This window comes from Peromyscus maniculatus, chromosome 1 (assembly GCF_049852395.1).
Source record: "Peromyscus maniculatus bairdii isolate BWxNUB_F1_BW_parent chromosome 1, HU_Pman_BW_mat_3.1, whole genome shotgun sequence".
Lineage (NCBI taxonomy): Eukaryota > Metazoa > Chordata > Mammalia > Rodentia > Cricetidae > Peromyscus > Peromyscus maniculatus.
In genome coordinates this window covers 74091356-74109080 of record NC_134852.1, presented here as the reverse complement: position 1 = coordinate 74109080, position 17725 = coordinate 74091356, and the positions used below count along the sequence as shown (strand labels likewise).

At 36.7% G+C, this 17725-nt stretch overlaps 1 protein-coding gene across 8 annotated transcripts in view; it reads right to left on the bottom strand.

Moving 5' to 3' along the window:
- Positions 1-17725, bottom strand: part of LOC102926814 (uncharacterized) — a 90300-nt gene that overhangs the window by 18452 nt on the left and 54123 nt on the right. For 3 of the 8 annotated variants that reach the window (XM_076544076.1, XM_076544091.1, XM_076544094.1), the window contains 2 exons: positions 15766-15848; positions 13181-13314 (listed from right to left, as the gene is read on the bottom strand). In XM_076544076.1, coding sequence (XP_076400191.1) covers positions 15786-15848 — 63 coding nt within the window. In that variant the 3' untranslated portion in view covers positions 13181-13314; positions 15766-15785. Of the gene's footprint in view, positions 1-915; positions 1657-13180; positions 13315-13463; positions 13523-14205; positions 14531-14931; positions 15416-15765; positions 15849-17725 lie in introns of those variants that run through there. The other 5 variants (XR_013042133.1, XR_013042134.1, XM_076544085.1 and 2 more) reach the window with 5 other exon arrangements.

Below are 17725 nucleotides of genomic sequence, written 5' to 3'. Positions count from 1 at the left end.
TGTTCTAGAAATACATTTTATGAGTGCTCTAAGTAGCTCATTTCACCACATAGTTTATAAATCAGGAGAGAGCATTGTGCATTTGAAATGAATTATTCTCATCCTAGAACTTGGAAAAGCCTGCAACAATTGCCTGACAACTTTTCCGAGTCTACAACAAGACAATTCAGGAGAAAATCTTCCCCTTCTCCAATAATTGCTTCAAGAAAAAGCACATTTTTATTTTATGCTTTAGAATATTATAATAGTATATTACATAATCTTCAGTGTTATTTTCACCTGTTTATTTTGTTTTATTATGTTGTAGTATATTATATTATTCTATTATCTTCAGTGTTTATTTCCATATGTTTATCTTGTTTTATTAGATAATGTTATATTATGTTAATATATTATGTTATCTTCAGTGTTTATTTTATATTTATCTCCCTTCCCTTAATGTAAATAGTTTATGTATATATGTATATGTGTATATATGTATATATGTTCATATGTATATATGTTTATGTGCTTTGTTTTTGTTTTTGTTTTGTTTTGTTTTGTTTTTTGTTTTTTTGAGACAGGGTTTCTCTGTGTAGCTTTGTGCCTTTCCTGGAACTCACTCTGTAGACCACGCTGGCCTCGAACTCACAGAGATCCGCCTGCCTCTGCCTCCTGAGTGCTGGGATTAAAGGCATGCACCACCACCACCCAGCTTGTTTATGTGCTTTGTAATATGAATATTTTAAAAGACATAATTTTTGAGAGTATAAAGTTATTGAGTAAATTTATTTGAGTTATCAATTCAAAGTTGTTTGAGTCCACTTTAGTTCTATAATTCCCTTTAGCTCTTCTAGTTACTAATGCAGCTATACAGTATTTGATGATGGTTCATTGATGGTTCATTCATACCTTCTTTATGTAAATAAGCACTGCTTTAGTTTTTTTAGTTTATGCATTGTTTATTCATTTACCCATAAATGGATTTCTTCTCGGTTGCTTTCAACTACAGTGAGTAATGCCGAGGTGTGTTTTCTCAGAGGTACATGAGTATCTGAGGTCTGGCATGAAATTTTTTGGGAAATAAATATAGATATGAACTAAATATAAATGTGTATGAAAAAAATCATATGGTAATTCCCCATCTAGCTTTGTGAGGAGGCACCCCACAGCTCCTGCATCACTCTCCATCCCTATCAACAATGCAGCACAAAGGTTACAATTTCTCATACCCTTTCTGGCACTCGTTCCTTTTACATATAGTAACTATCCTGATTGTTTTTGCAGTGTCTTTTTCTACTGCTATTACAGTGATCCTGGGTAAAATAAAACCGACTGAAGCATTTTCTGTTGACTGAATGAGTGCCCTATGAATGGCAATCAGCAATTATTGGTCCCTCTTGTTACCTTGGTTTATTTTTCATTAAAATTTTTATTTATTTTACACACCAACCACAATTCCCACCCCCTTCTTCCTCTTTCAATCTGTTCCTTCTCCATCCTCCTTTCTACTCCCAATCCACTCCTCAGAAAAGAGTAAGGCCTCCCATGGGAGTCAACAAAGCATGACATACCAAGTTGAGATAGGAACAAGCTCCTTCCCTCTCCATCAAGGTTGAAGAACTTCTTTAGTTAAACTACTGCATTAGAACACTTTTCTAGGTCATTATTTATAGTCTGAAATAAATATAAATGCAGGAATTTTCTGTTTCAAAAACAGTCTTGTAAGTGAAAAAAAATGTATATTATATGTCAATATTTGTTTTAAAAATACATTAAGCCTTAGAACCAAGCCCTGATGAGAACATTTTGAACAATATTTGCTCAGTAGAATTCATTCTTTCATTGGTGACAAGGACAGGAGGAAAAGAGGAAATTTACTATGAAATATTCTCTGTTCTATGATACTGAATTAGTTCTCTAAGTCGTGTGACAAATACCATTTGACAAACAAAGCATGGTTTTGGCACATCATTTTAGAGAGTTTAACTTCATGTGAATGAAGAAGGCATGATGTAGTAAATCAGTGGAAGTTGGCTAGAAAGTGAGGTAGCAGATGTTCCTGTTATGTTTGACCTATAAGCTGAGCAGTTCTGAAACTAAAGATTGAGAATAATCCCTCAAAGGGGTGGCTCTAGTGATCTACTCATTCATTAACTTTTAAAGATCCCATCAGTTTTCAAATATTGCACCTCTATTTTGGGGAAAAGAATTTATTGGATGGCTCTCTGGAAGAAAGTTCACAAATAAATGAGAATATTCCATACATAAGGCTCATGAATTTCTCATAATGTAAACTACAATTAGTGCAACTTGGAGTGTCCCCATATGATCCACAATTCAAGCAATGTACAAAGGTCAGAAGTTCAAAGGCTCTTCTGAGTCTCAAAGCTTTAATCCTTTGGAAAATCAAAATGAATATTGAGTCTTTAAACTATACAATATCACAAATTGAAGACCAACATTCTAAAAGGAAAGTGTAGGTAATGGTACAGAAAATCTTAAAAAGAGCAAGATCAAATACAAGTGAAAAAAATAGTAAAGCTTGCAGCTCCTGGGCAAGAAAGTAGGGAATGTATTATAAGAAATGAACTCCAAAGGACATAGGCAGACCCTTCTAGGCCTTAACTCCTTCAGTCCACCTGGCCTCTCTCTTATGCTCATTCCACTTTTTAAATGTGAGAGTCCTTACACACATCCCACATTCCTGGTATCTCCAGCATCATAGCATGTCCATGGTACTGGGGAAAATTATAAAGGCCACTCCACGTAGTTAAAAGGAAGATTTATTTAGTGGATGACTTACAAATGAAGGAATGGATAGGTCGCAGGGGTCTGGGGAAGGCGTATAGCAATCCAGCGGTGTTCTCTGGAGCTCTGCAAAATCAATCTCCACCATCCAGGGTCCAGGCGCAGAGAGCGCGCCCAGAGCGAGCGCTTGCCCATCCAGCTCTCAGGTTTCCAGCACCTCCCCTTGCCCCGCCTCGTAGGCGTGACAGTTGCCAGAGTCTCATTGGGGGTTGGAGCTTCCAGATCCAAGCTGGAATGGCTACCCACTACACCATGGAACTTTAGACCTCACACTCATGCACACTTTCCTTAGTTAGGGTTTCTATTGCTGTGAAGAGACACCATGACCATGTGCATAGCAACTCTTAGAAGGACAACATTTAATTGAGGGAGCTCACTTATACTTTCAGAGGTTCACTCCATTATCATCATGGCATGGAGCAGGCAGACATGGTGCTGGAGGAGTAGCTGGGAGGACTATATCATGAAGGCAACAGGAAGTTGACTGAGACACTTGGTGGTATCCTGAGCATAGGAAACCTCAAAGCCCACCCCCATAGTGACACATTTCCTCTAATAAGGTCATACCCACCGCAACTAAACCACACCTCCTAATAGTGTCACTCCCTATGAGATCATGGGGGTCAGTTACATTCAAACTACCACATTCCACTCCCCAGCCCCTATATGTAAAATATCATAATGCAAAATGAATATAGTCTAACTTAAAAGTCCCCATTGTCTATCATAGTCTCAACAATGTATTAAAGTCCAAAGTTTAAAGGCTTTTCTGAGATTCATAAAGTCTCTTAAATGTAATTCCCTATAAAATCACAATAAAACAACCAGATCACACACTTCCAGCATATAACAGCAGAGGATATACATTACCATTTTAAAATGTAGGGAAGGGAGCATAGTGAGGAAAACTGGAACAAAGCAAGACTGAAAATTGGCCAGACACACTCCATACACTGCATTTCAATGGCTGATGTTAAAAAGCTCTTCATTTATCATGGGCTCTTATTCCTTGTTCTCCCTCTCTGTTTTTTGATCCAGCAGGGATCTCCCGCTCCCCTAAGCTCTCTTTCCCTCAAACCTTGCCCTTCATTACCCCCACTTTCTTCCAAAAGCTCCCATCCTGCCCTGGACTTCCCATCTAGATAAGAACTTCCATCGTGCCCCAGAGTTTCCATGTGGACAAGAGAGCTCGGATCTGGACAAGAGAGAGAGACTTCCTGAATCTGTCAACTCTGTCTGAACTAAGTGCACTGATAAGACCAAGAACGAACCACAAGGAGATGGGCAGACATCAAGGAACAACAAAATGAAGAGCAATACAGCATCACCAGAACCTAGCCTGCCTCCAACATCTAGACCTGAACATCAAAAATTGGAAGAAGCAGAAGAAAACAGCCTTATGAATAACATCATGAAGAAAGTACAGGCTTGTGTAGGGGAAAAGACCAAAAAAATGGGAAGAACGCTATAAACAACTAGAGGAAAGGGCAAACAAATGAGAAGAAAACAATAAAGTCCTGGAAGAAAACAATAAAGTACTGAAAGGAAATCATGAAAAAGCAATGAAAAAATAAAGGAAACAGTCCAAGACCTGAAAAGGGAAATAGAAAAAATGAAGAAGACACAAACAGAGGGAATGTTGGAAATAGAAAATCTGAATAAATGATCGGGAACTTGAGATGCAAGTATAATCAACAGAATGCAAGAGATGGAAGAGAGGATCTCTGGCATTGAAGATACAGTAGAAGAAATAGATTCATCAAAGAAAACACTACAGCCAACAAAGTCATGACCCAAAATGTCCAAGAAATTTGGGACACCATGAAAAGACCAAACCTACAAATTATAGGGATAGAAGAAGGTGAAGAATACCAACTCAAAGGCACAGAAAATATATTCAACAAAATCATAGAAGAAAACTTTCCCAGCTTAAAGATAGAAATGCCTATGAAGATACAAGAAGCCTATAGAACACCAAACAGACTAGACCCCCAAAAAAGTCCCCTCGACACATAATAATTAAGCAACTAAATGTACAGAATAAAGAAAGAATATTAAGAGCAGCAAAGGAAAAAGGCCAAGTGACTTATAAAGGCAAACCCATCAGAATAACACCCGATTTCTCAATGGAGACTTTGAAAGCCAGAAGGACCTGCACAGATGTAATGCAGACACTAAGAGACCATGGATGTCAGCCCAGACTAATATACCCAGCAAAACTTTCAATCATCATAGACAGAATGAACAAGACATTCCAAGACAAAGCCAGATTTAAACAATACTTGTCAGGAACTTGAGATGCAAGTATAACCAACAGAATGCAAGAGATGGAAGAGAGGATCTCTTCCCAGCCCTACAGAAAGCACTTGAAGGAAAATTCCAAGCTAAGGAAGTCAGATACACCCTCAAAAACACAGGCAATAGATAAAACCACAGCAGTAAACCCCAAAGAAGAGAAGTACACAATACTACCCCCAAAAATAACAGGGATGAACAATCACTGGTCTTTGATATCCCTTAATGTCAATGGACGTAATTCACCTATAAAAAGACATAGGCTTACAGAATGGATACAAAATCAGGACTCATCTTTCTGCTGAATACAAGAAACACATCTCAAATTCAAAGACAGACACTACCTAAGAATAAAAGGCTGGGAAAAGACTTTCCAATCAAAAGGTCTTAAGAAACAAGCAGGTGTGGCCATCCTGATATCCAACAAAATAAACTTCAAACTAAAATCAATCAAAAGAGATCAAGAAGGGCATTACATACTCATCACAGAAAAGATCCACCAAAATGAAGTTTCAATTCTGAACATTTATGCCCCAAACACAAGGGCACCCACATATGTAAAAGAAACATTACTAAAGCTTAAACCACATATAAAACCCCACACATTAATAGTGGGAGATTTCACCACCCCACTTTCACCACTGGACAAATCTCCCAAATTGAAACTTAACAGAGAAATAAAGGATTTAACTGATGTCATGACCCAAATGGACCCAATAGATATTTACAGAACATTCCATCCTAACAAAAAAGAATATACCTTCTTCTCAGAACCCCATGGAACCTTCTCTAAAATCGACCACATACTTGGCCACAAAGCAAATCTCAACAGATACAAAACAATTGGAATAACCTCCTGTGTTCTATCAGACCACCATGGTTTAAAGTTAGATTTCAACAACAACAAAAACTACAGAAAACCTACAATCTCATGGAAACTGAATAATGCTCAACTGAATCACCAATGGGTTAAGGAAGAAATAAAGGAAGAAATTAAAGACTTTCTAAAGATCAACGAAAATGAAGACACCACATACCCAAACTTATGGGACACTATGAAAGCAGTGCTAAGAGGGAAATTCATAGCACTAAATGCCCACATAAAGAAGTTGGAGAAATCTCACACTAGTGACTTAACAGCACACCTGAAATCTCCAGAACAAGAAGAAGCAAAGTCTCCCAGGAAGAATAGATGCCAGGAAATTATCAAAATGAGAGTTGAAATCAATAAAATAGAAACAAAGAGAATAATGCAAAAAATTAAGGAAACAGAGTTGGTTCTTTGAGAAAATCAACAAGATAGACAACCCCTTATCCAAACTAACCAAAAGACAGAGAGAGAGAATCCAAATCAGCAAAATCAGAATTGAAAAGGGGGACATAACAACAGACATCAAGAAAATCCAGAGACTTCTCAGGTCATATTTCAAAAACCCCTACTCCACAAAACTGGATCTTAACTCTAATATGTAACAACAGTCAGTAAAACATGGAGGATCGTTAGGAATACCTTTTCTTCTTATGAATGAAACCTTTGTATGATGATTTTTTGTATTAAAATGTTATTTGATGTTAATAAATAAAGTTGCCCAGGGGTCAGAGCTATTAGCAAGCCATAGGAAAGTAGGGCAGTGGTGGCATATGCTTGTAATCCCAGCACTTGTTAGTCAGAGCTAGGTAAGTATCTGTGTGTTCAGGGATACAGCCAGTATTGGATACACATGCCTTTAATCTCAATACCAATCATAGAAAACCCAGAGGTCTATACAGACAGGCCGTGATGAGGTGGTCATGTGGTTGGGTTTACAACCAATGAGAAGGCAGAACAGAAACACCAAAAAAGACAGACACAGCCGGGCAGTGGTGGCACATGCCTTTAATCCCAGCACTTGGGAGGCAGAGACAGGTGGATCTCTGTGAGTTCGAGGCCAGCCTGGGCTACCAAGTGAGATCCAGGAAAGGTGCAAAGCCACACAGAAAAACCCTGTCTCGAAAAACCAAAAAAAAAAAAAAAAAGACACACAGGAAGTAGCTCTGGTTCGGAGAGGTATTACCACCGCAGGAGGAAGGGTAAGGTTTTAGCTCTCAGCTCTGACATCGTGGCTTTCTTCTTTGCATTGATTCTGTGTTTCTTATTTAATAAGATGGTTGGTTACATCAACATCATCTACATTTGGCGCCCAATGTAAGAAGAATCCATTAAAAAACCGTTTGGCTTGGCTTGGCGGCAGGTCCAGTTTCTGGCCTGGGTGGCCCGGCTCCCTAGCTCGGGCCCAGGTTTGACTGCCCCGCAGCTTTTGCTACTTGCTTAAAGATGGTGCTACAAACAACTCAGGCCTGCCCTGCCAAACAGGGCCCCTGCCTGTAAAGTTAAGCCTTGACTTGGCTCAAGAAGCTACACTTTCTTGCTCTCTCTCTCTCTCTCTCTCTCTCTCTCTCTCTCTCTCTCTCTGGATTCATACCTCAAACATCAGGTGGCTGTTTTGAAATTCCCTCGGATTTCTACTGTTCTATGCAGACTTGGTAAGTCAATTAACATATCTATTTAAAAGATAATTTTTTCTACATTAAAAAATGGGCTTTATGTGTACATTGGAAGAAAATTGGGCTTTGTTTCAAATTTTAGGCACTCTGACTATGGAACAACTATATGAGAAGATTAATATTGATCGAATTATTCAGTTTATTACTTTTCTTATCCTCATTTTACTATCTAAAAAAGATAGTCAATTTATGTGCCAGGATAACAGTCTTAGAAAAATCTGTTAAACCTGTAAAAATGAATTATAGAGAAATTCAAATTCAGGCAGAAGAAATTAACAGTGAAGTTGTTTCAAAATTAGATCATAAGGTTACAGAAAGAAAGCCTGTTTTCACATAATCACCCTTAATTTATCTGGTAGCCATACAGCAGCTACCTGGTAAAGAGAATGAACAAAATACTTGGATTCCAATTGAAATGTTAGATTTATGAAGATTTAAGGAGGCAATAGCATCTTATGGCATGCACTCCCCATATGTAAAGCAAATGTTAAACACCTGGTCAACTTGTAATGGGATTCTACCAAAGGACTGGCAGGATCTGGCACAGGCTGTTCTTGAACCCCGACAAAATCTCCAGTGGAAAATGTGGTTCAATAACGAGGCTAAAAACATAGAAAAACAATGGAGGGATAAAGGAATACAAGTCTGCCAGGATCAGCTTATTGGAGAAGGGCAATATGCTTCAATACAAACACAATGTTTATATGATGTTCAAACCCTAGTTCTATGTCGAACGGCAGCCTTGAATGCATGGGACAGAGTTGAGGAATCAGGAAAAAAATACTGAGTCATTTATAAAGGTTATACAGGGCCCCAAAGAATCTTTCACAGATTTCTTACAAAGATTGACTCCAGCAGTACAAAGAATGGTCCCAAATTCAGAGGCTAGTCAGATAATAATTGAATCTTTGGCCTTTGAGAATGTAAATGCAGCATGCAAAAGAATAATCAGGCCGTTAAAGGCAAGATCTGCACCTTTGGAAGAATGGATTAGAGATATGGTTAATGTTGAAGCTTATGACCATGATGATATGTGGGTAGGAGAAGCAATTTCAAATTTCAAAAATTTGAGAAATGTTAGATGTTTTAAATGTGGAAAGCAAGGACATCTGAAAAGGGACTGTAAACAGGTCATTCCTAGATATAGTTTTTTCAAGAAACACTGGCAACAGAATGCCCCTTCCTTCTGGAGTATGCGGAAGGTGTGGTAAGGGAAAACACTGGACAAACGAATATAGATCAACAAGGGATAGACAAGGTAATCTTTTGACTCAGACTTCGGCAAACTCTCAGAGGGGCCTCAGGCAGGCCCCACAGTAAATCCAGTTCAAACCTTTCCTGCAGTTGTAGAGGAAAACCCTATTCAAAGCAACTAAATAACCAAATGTCTATTGGAATAAATCATGTAGGTTGGGATGATAAAACAGAGAGAATAAGAAATTCAGGAAAAAACATAAAGAAAATTTTTGGCAAACTTCTATTAATGAACAAAGACCAAAACTAACAATAAAAATAAATGGTGTTTTGTTGTCTGGTCTGGTAGACACAGGTGCAGACATTACCATAATTGCACCAGAATTTTGGCATCCAACTTGGCCTCTTCAGGAGGTAAACGTTCAACTGTTAGGAATTGGGACATTATCTCAAGTGAAACAGAGTGCAAGATGGCTCGAATGTTTAGGTCCAGAAGGACAGAAAGGAAAATTAAAGCCATATATGGCTAGCATAGCTATGAACCTGTGGGGTCAAGATTTGTTACAACAATGGAATACTCAGATTAATATCCCTCCAATCTCAGAAACAAATCATAAACTAGTACATGTTTCTGAGAGAAATATTAGAAGATATTATTCGAATGAGTGCTCACCAGCCATCCATGTCATACAAGAACAGGGCACAACAACTGATAATCTTCCAAAGACACCAACAGCTCTACCTTTAAAATGGTCAACAGACAAGCCTGTATGGGTTCAGCAATGGCCTTTAACAACAGAGAAACTCCAGGCTTTAGAAGAGCTGGTAGAAGAACAGTTAAATGCTCAGCATATTGAAGAATCAACCAGCCCTTGGAATTCTCCTGTATTTGTTATTAAAAAGAAATCTGGTAAATGGAGAATGGTAACAGACCTTAGCACAATTAACAAAGTAATTCAGCCAATGGGCTCTCTACAATATGGAATTCCATTCCCTACTCTGTTACCAAAAGGATGGCCTCTCATAGTTATTGATTTAAAAGACTGTTCCTTTTCAATACCCTTACAAGAAAAAGACAAAGATTTGCTTTCACATTGCCTACTTCAAATAATTCTCAACTGGTTAAAAGATTTCAATGGAGGGTTCTCCCACAGGGAATGTTGAATAGCCCAACTCTGCCAATATTTTGTACAACAGCCATTGGAAGTGGTATGTAAAAAATTGCCTAAATCTATAATTTATCATTATATGGATGATATTTTATTAGCTGACTCAAATGCAGATACTTTAGAAAGAATGTTTGAAGAAATAAAGAAAATTTTGCCTTGTTGGGGGATTACAAATTGCTCCTGAAAATATACAAAGAGGAGATTCTATTAATTATTTAGGATATAAAATAGAGCTACAAAAAATTAGAGGTGCAAATTAGGAGAGATTGACTACAGACTCTTAATGACTTTCAAAGATTATTTGGAGACATTTCTCATCTAAGAACTATTGCTGGGGATGAACTAAATAATTTGTTCAAAACCTTAGAATGTGACAAGGACTTAAATAGTCCAAGATAATTATCACCTGAATCTGAGAAAGAATTGGCCTTGGTAGAAAAGAAAGTACATGAAGAACATGTGGATCATATTGATCCAAAGCTGGATTGCATTTTGGTTATTTTACCTTCTAGGCATTCTCCAACAGGAACATTAATGCAGAGGGAAGATATTATATTGGAATGGATATTTTTACCAAATAAACCAAATAAAAAATTAAAAGCTTATATGGAAAAAATCTCTGACTTGATTTGGAAAGGAAAATTGAGACTTTGTCAATTAGCAGGAATAGATCCAGAAGAAATTGTTGTACCTTTAACTAAGGAGGACATTGAAAAGTTATGGATAGAAAGTGAACCTTGGCAAAAAGCTTGCAGTAATTTTTTTTTAGGAGAAATTAACAGCAAATATCCCAAAAGCAATTGAATTGATCTTATAAAGAGAGCTGATTGGATCTTGCCTCGAATTGTGCAGAAAAGAAAACCCCATATCTTCAGTTCGTACAATTTATACAGATGCCAACAAACAAGGAAAGGCAGGTTACAAATCAGAAATTTTAAGTAAAGTGGTTCAAAGTCCTTATAATTCAGTTCAAAAAATCAGAATTGTATGCTATTCTGTTGGTATTAATGGATTTTTCAGAAACTCTCAACGTAGTAACTGACTCTCAGTATGCTGAAAGAGTGGTATTACATATTGAGACTGCAGAATTTATTCCTGATGCTTCAGAATTAACTTCACTATTTATTCAATTACAAGATACAATCAGGAAAAGGAGTCATCCTTTACATATAACTCACATCTGATCCCATACTTGTCTGCCAGGCCCTCTAGCACAAGGCAATGATGAGACTGATAAATTAATGATAGGAAATGTGCTGGAGGCCTCAGAATTTCATAAAAAACATCATGTCAATAGTAAACGTTTAGAAAAGGATTTTTCCATAACCTGTCAACAAGGCAAAGAAATAGTAAAGAAATGTCCTACTTGTTCCTTCTACAATCAAATGCCATTACCAGCAGAATGTAACCCAAAGGGTACTCAGAGGAATGAAATCTGGCAGATGGACATGTTTCACTTTGCAGAATTTGGAAAATTGAAATATGTACACCATACCATCAATACTTATTCAGGATTTTAATGGGCAACTGCTTTGAGTTCTGAAAAAGCTGATTCTATAATCACTCATTTGCTAGAAGTTACGGCCATCATGGGTATACCTGCACAAATTAAAACTGACAATGCTCCATCATATGTCTCTATTAAAATGAAACAGTTTTTTGTTTATTATAATATAAATCATATTATGGGTATACCACATAATCCTACAGGTCAAGCAGTTACAGAAAGACCAAACAGAATTCTAAAGGATATGCTAAATAAACAGAAAGGGGTAACAACCCCCCCCCCAGAAATAGACTACATAATGCTCCATTAACTGAATTTTCTCAATGCCAATGAGAAAGGAACAACAGCTGCAGAGAGACATTGGATAATAGAAAAGACTACAGAATTAAATCAGCCTATATACTTTAAGGATGTGCTAACATCAGAATGGAAACCAGGGTATGTATTACATTGGGGACGAGGTTTTGCTTTTGTTTCTACAGGAGAAGATAAGCTGTGGGTACCATCAAAATTGATAAAGGTTCGATTTGAACAAGAGAAACCTCTTATTTAGAGTAGGTGATAGTTCATCAACCAGCATGACCATCCAATTTAAACTAACTTGTATCAATAACACATGCCTTTGCATTTAATCAGATAATAACTTGCCAAAAAGGAACATCCCCAAAATTAGTCTTGGGGAAAGGTTTTCGTTTTTGTCTTTTAGGAGAATGAAGGTTAAGGAATCTGAAGAACACTGGACAAATGAGACAACTGAAGAAAAGGGACAAATCACCTATCCCAAGAAACAGAATGAAACGGTGTATAGGTATATATTATCTAAAAAATTTTATGTCTTCCTAAATGTTTGTTTCTGCTTTTCTCTAAAGATTTAACACTATTGGTCTTCTAATAGTCCCAGTTCAATTAAAATTTAAAGCTGACATTGGAGTTGGAGAATGGCTCTCTCCTTCTTTAAACTCAAGCATGTTGTTAAAAGGAAAATGCAAACTCCCTGTATCATGCCAGAATAAAAGAGCCATCTTTTGCTATGGGACAGGAGAAAAGCCAAATTAATTAAGGGACTATTCTATTACTAATCTCAACCCTTTGATTCTATTCTGATTCTTTAAACTTTTCTTAAAGTACGAATTTTATATCAATATTTACAAGATTAATATATAGAGATATATATACATTTTAAACTTTGTTAAGATATGAATGGTCATATAGAGTACTAACTAATTTTAAAAAGAAAAAAGGCTTCAATTAGTTGCATATATATGTCTTTGTGTTCGAGTCTCTTATCAGTTTTTTGCAGGAAATCACGGCCAGGCCTCACATCAACTGAAGTCTCCAGGAAGAAGATGGGGCCCCACAACAACAACAATTCCACATGGACAATAATAACATCACTAAGCTGACAAACATCATTTACAGATGAGCTTTGAACTACAAAGTGCTCAGAGCAATTTTGAGAGAGCTAGCTGAGATGATACAGTCTCAAAGACTACTTGAATAAACCCTGAACTTTGGCATTATACATAGACTGGATAACAAAGGATATAGTTACCTTTCCTGGAATTTGACAATTAACCTAAAATTTTTCTTTTCAGCATAAAGATACCTTCGCCCATACCCAGCAGGTAGCAATTTCAAGAATACGACGCCCACAATCCTAAAGAGGTGATGTGGGCAGGTAGTTTTTTTTTTTTTTTTTTGGTCTTTTAATGGGTTTTGGTCTGGGATAATTTTCATGGATTAGGGGGCGGTTGGTTACAAGTTGTTGTCAAGGGTTAGGAAGAGGGCTAAGCAAAGGAGATTAGATTTAAGGTTCTTGTTTAAAAAAAGAAAGAAAGAAAAAAAAGAAAAATGTAAATACTTTACATTGGATTGGATTGTTTTATATTGTAATCCAATTATATATATATATTGAAATTGATATTGTTAGAAAATGCTATATGTATATTTCTAATTGTACTTACACCATTCATTTAATGATGTAATGCAATTTTCTGATCCTTGAATGTTGTTATTACCAACTCTTAGGATATAAAGAAATGAAAGTTAGTAGTTAGACATTATAATAGAACTTGTAGTCATATTAGGTATGTTTTCAAGATTGAACAGATATATTTTAGATATACAGGTTATCTTCAAACCCTTCAGAGATCTACAGAATATGGCATTTGAAATGTTTTAATAACTTAGAAAATTTTTCTTTTTTTGTCATGACTATGAGACATGTTGGCTCCTGGCAATACCAATCTACTTCAGAGAAAATATGGGCATTGAAAAAACTGCAGTTGGAGTTAACTTTCATTGTGGCAAAAGTTAGCCACTGGACAACAAAGTATCCTAGAATCAACTGCTGACAAACAGGACAGACAGGACACGAAACAAAGGACTACTGATTCTTGCCAAAACATGTGTGGTTATGGCTTTATCAAAAGGCATCTTCTGAGGCCAGGACAATATGGCACCATCCCTGAAGTGGCCTTAATCCAGAAAAAGTACAGTGCCCTTTTCTTCAAAGGCAGCTTAATAGGAAGTGGGCCTATGGCTTCTAATGTGCAATGGGACAGCAGCTGAAACAGTTATTCTTGAACAGTAATTAAGCTCACGCCTCTCAATAGTAGAATAGCACTTAATAGAGGGATGTGGAGAAGAATGGGATGCTGAGATGAAGCCACATACACACATAGCCAAGAAGAATGGACAGCTGAATTAAAAAAAAACATCAACAATTTTCAGAATTTAATATCCTGAATCATGACATGACACTAGTGGAATTCAGGTGTTTCTGGCATATAGACTGCTCTCACCCAATGTGAGGTTGAACTGTTGACTTTGTGTACATCTTACTTCACAAATGAGTCTGTCAGACACTCTAAGCCTATAGGCTGAAGATGATGCCCCAACACTGAAGAGAAAACTCAGATGACTGTCCAAGCAGCTGGCTGTTTCTGTCAACTCACAATTTTTTGGAAGTTGCTTGCATGTACTTCCTGTTTTTATTTTTGTTAGGTAATATTATTTCCTTCTTGGGTTTCTGAGGGAGTTGAAGATTAGTTAGTTATAGTTGAAGATTAATTGGGAAATAAAGTAAACTAGATACAATAGGATATATAATGGAATTATTTTCTCTGAATGTGTCAAATACAAATGAACTAGATAGACATTGATTAGGTATTTTTTACTTGTATATATTGTATATAGTTATTGTACTTTTGTATATAGTTTTTCTTATATTAGTTATAAGCTTATTCCTTTTTTCTTTTTATTAAAATATTTTATTTGTATTAAAATGTTATTTGTATGTTAATAAATGAAGTTGCCCGGGGGTCAGAGCTATTAGCAAGCCATAGGAAAGCAGGGAAGTGGTGGCATACACTTGTAATCCCAGCACTTGGTAGGCAGTAGGTCTCTCTGTGTTCAGGGATACAGCCAGTATTGGATACACATACACATGCCTTTAATTTCAATACCAATCATAGAAAACCTGGAGGTCTATACAGACATGCCGTGACGAGGTGGTCATGTGGTTGGGTTTACAACCAATGAGAAGGCAGAACAGAAACACTATAAAAAGACAGACACACAGGAAGTAGCTCTGGTTCGGAGAGGTAGGACCACTGCAGCAAGAAGGGTAAGGTTTTAGCTCTTAGCTCTGACCTCTAGGCTTTCTTCTTTGCATTGGTTCTGTGTTTCTTATTTAATAAGACAGTTGGTTACATCTACACCTTTGTGTTAGAAAATGATTTATATTCTTATTACATTCACAATGCCATGCTATTCCTTTTCTAAAGAATTTATTCTCTCACCCTCCACCAGACACACGGCCCCATTTTCCTCCTTTATGTCCAGTATTGAAACTGTTCATATTCTTTAGCTCCCAGCTTTCTCTCTTCAGCTTTGTTTCCTAATATTCCTGAACCTTTGAAATGTGACCAAAACATACACACATTCTAGATATCTGTACATCTGTCTATCTATCTATCTATCTATCTATCTATCTATCTATCTATCTATCTATAATCTATATAAATAACTATATATCTACATATCTACATACATATATATCTACATATATATGTAGATATATACAATTTATGACAGTCTTGATTTAGCCACTTGTTGATTCATGAGATAATCATTCTATTGACAGTTAATTCTTTTTATCCCTCATGCTGCACTGAAATATTTATATTCCTGAGCTAGAAAACTGAGTATATTTTTTAGATAAACATTATATCTAATACATTTTAAAACAAAATATACTCTTACCATTCCTTTTGTTTTCTCTTCTATTTTTTGTGGTGGGGAGAAGAGCTCCATTTTTTGGTGAAACATGCTCTTATAGCATCAATCTGAAAGAGATTATGTAAAATAAGGAGTTTTTAAGCTAAAAATTAAAATAATATCACAAAAGATTTAAACCATCCCATTCAACTAAAAATGGCAATTATGGCTGATTGCATATTTTATGTATATTCACAAATTTTGAATAAATTACAATATTGTGAGAATTAACTACTAAGACTCCTTCACTAAGGGAGGGATCCTGAGTTCCAGGCTTAGGGCTACCTCTGATGTTCCAGAAACTCCAGAACCAGATGAAAGATCCTGATTTTCCCTTAGAGCCACATAAGAACCCCATGAACTTTGTCTGCAACAACATAGGGTCCAGGGATTTTCCTCCAGGATAACAGGCAGTATGACCTCCCACACCAAACAAGGGACCCTGCCTTCTGGAGATTAGGTCCACTGATGAACTGGGAAAACTCCAAGACCAGTTGAGAGGCTCTCACTGCTTTGATTCAACCTATTTATTCTGCTTGGGGCCATTACTGCACGTGGCTAGGTTTCACCTGCCAGGTACCATTTGTATTAACACAGGAACCCTGCTCTAGGCATAGACAGAGGCTGACTCTCAGAAGAAGGATAGGCCTAGAGCTTGTGGCCCTCAGTATTAGTGTCACAGAGGAAAAATTGCATCTCAAATCTACTAAGATTTAGTCTTTCCTGATCATTTTAAATGCCTCCATTGAAACATAAGGTGTCTTGAAAAAAGGGAAAGGAATATGAAAAATCCAACTAATAAACTAAAACATCTTCTGAAAAATTATCGATCACTTAATAAAGGCTTATAAAGAGAATGATGTGGATGAAATTCAAGACAAATAATTCAAGAGGATGATTTTAACTATGTTCAAGCAATTCTGAGATAATAAAAATCTGGGCTTAAACTAATAAAATAAAAATTGAAACATTTCAGTAGAGCTCACCCTGGCAATATGAGTGAGGGTGAACCAGATCTGAGAACCTAGGAGCAGGAGAAATGGCCCTCCTGGATGTAGTCTGTATTGGGTGAGCTAGCCTAGGCAGTGTTGGAGAACTCATCTGGATAGTGATGATAGTCAAAAGCCAGCAATCTGGCCAACCCAGCTGTCATCGAGGCCCAGAACTGGGACTGTGAGTTGTTACACCCCAAATCCACTGAATCTATGTACTGTTAGAGAATGTGAAGGGGGCAAACCTACAGACCCAAAACAGCAGGACCTCTGTTTTGACACAGGACAGCAACAGGATGTCCAAGAGGAGCATAAAGGAGAGACCATTACTGGTGATATAACAGACTAGAGGATTTGAACCAGACCACTGGTTTACCACTGGTTCAATCACTCATGGTAATAAAAACTTGCAAGTTAAGATGGGCAGACTAAAGGGTAACCTGTGTATCTGAGCAGACCACACTACTGCTTCTATATAAGGTCTTTCTTTTTTTGTTTCTGTTTTTGTTTTTCTACTTCCAATGAAATTCAGAAATCACAAATAATTAAAAATTCCCATTATATGTAATTCTAAAATATAAAAGAAATACATGTATTTCAAGATTCATTGTATGTAATTAAGTAAAGAGGAAGGAGATGATTTATACATACATCTCCTATTGAGATTGAAGAAGTAACAAAATTCTTTTCAACTAAAACCTGACCAGGACCAGATGCATTATTTGCAGAATTCTACAGAATACAAAAAAAAAGTGAATATCATTGTTACTCAGATCATTTCATGAAATAGAAAAACAAAGGATTTCTCCTAATTTTTTTGATGCCAGTAATACTTTGATACCCAAACTAGATAAAGACTCACACAAAAAGAAATAAAACCACAGACGGATTTTCATGATGAGCACAGATACAAAACTTCTAAATGTGAAACTGACAAACTGGGGTTTGAGAGA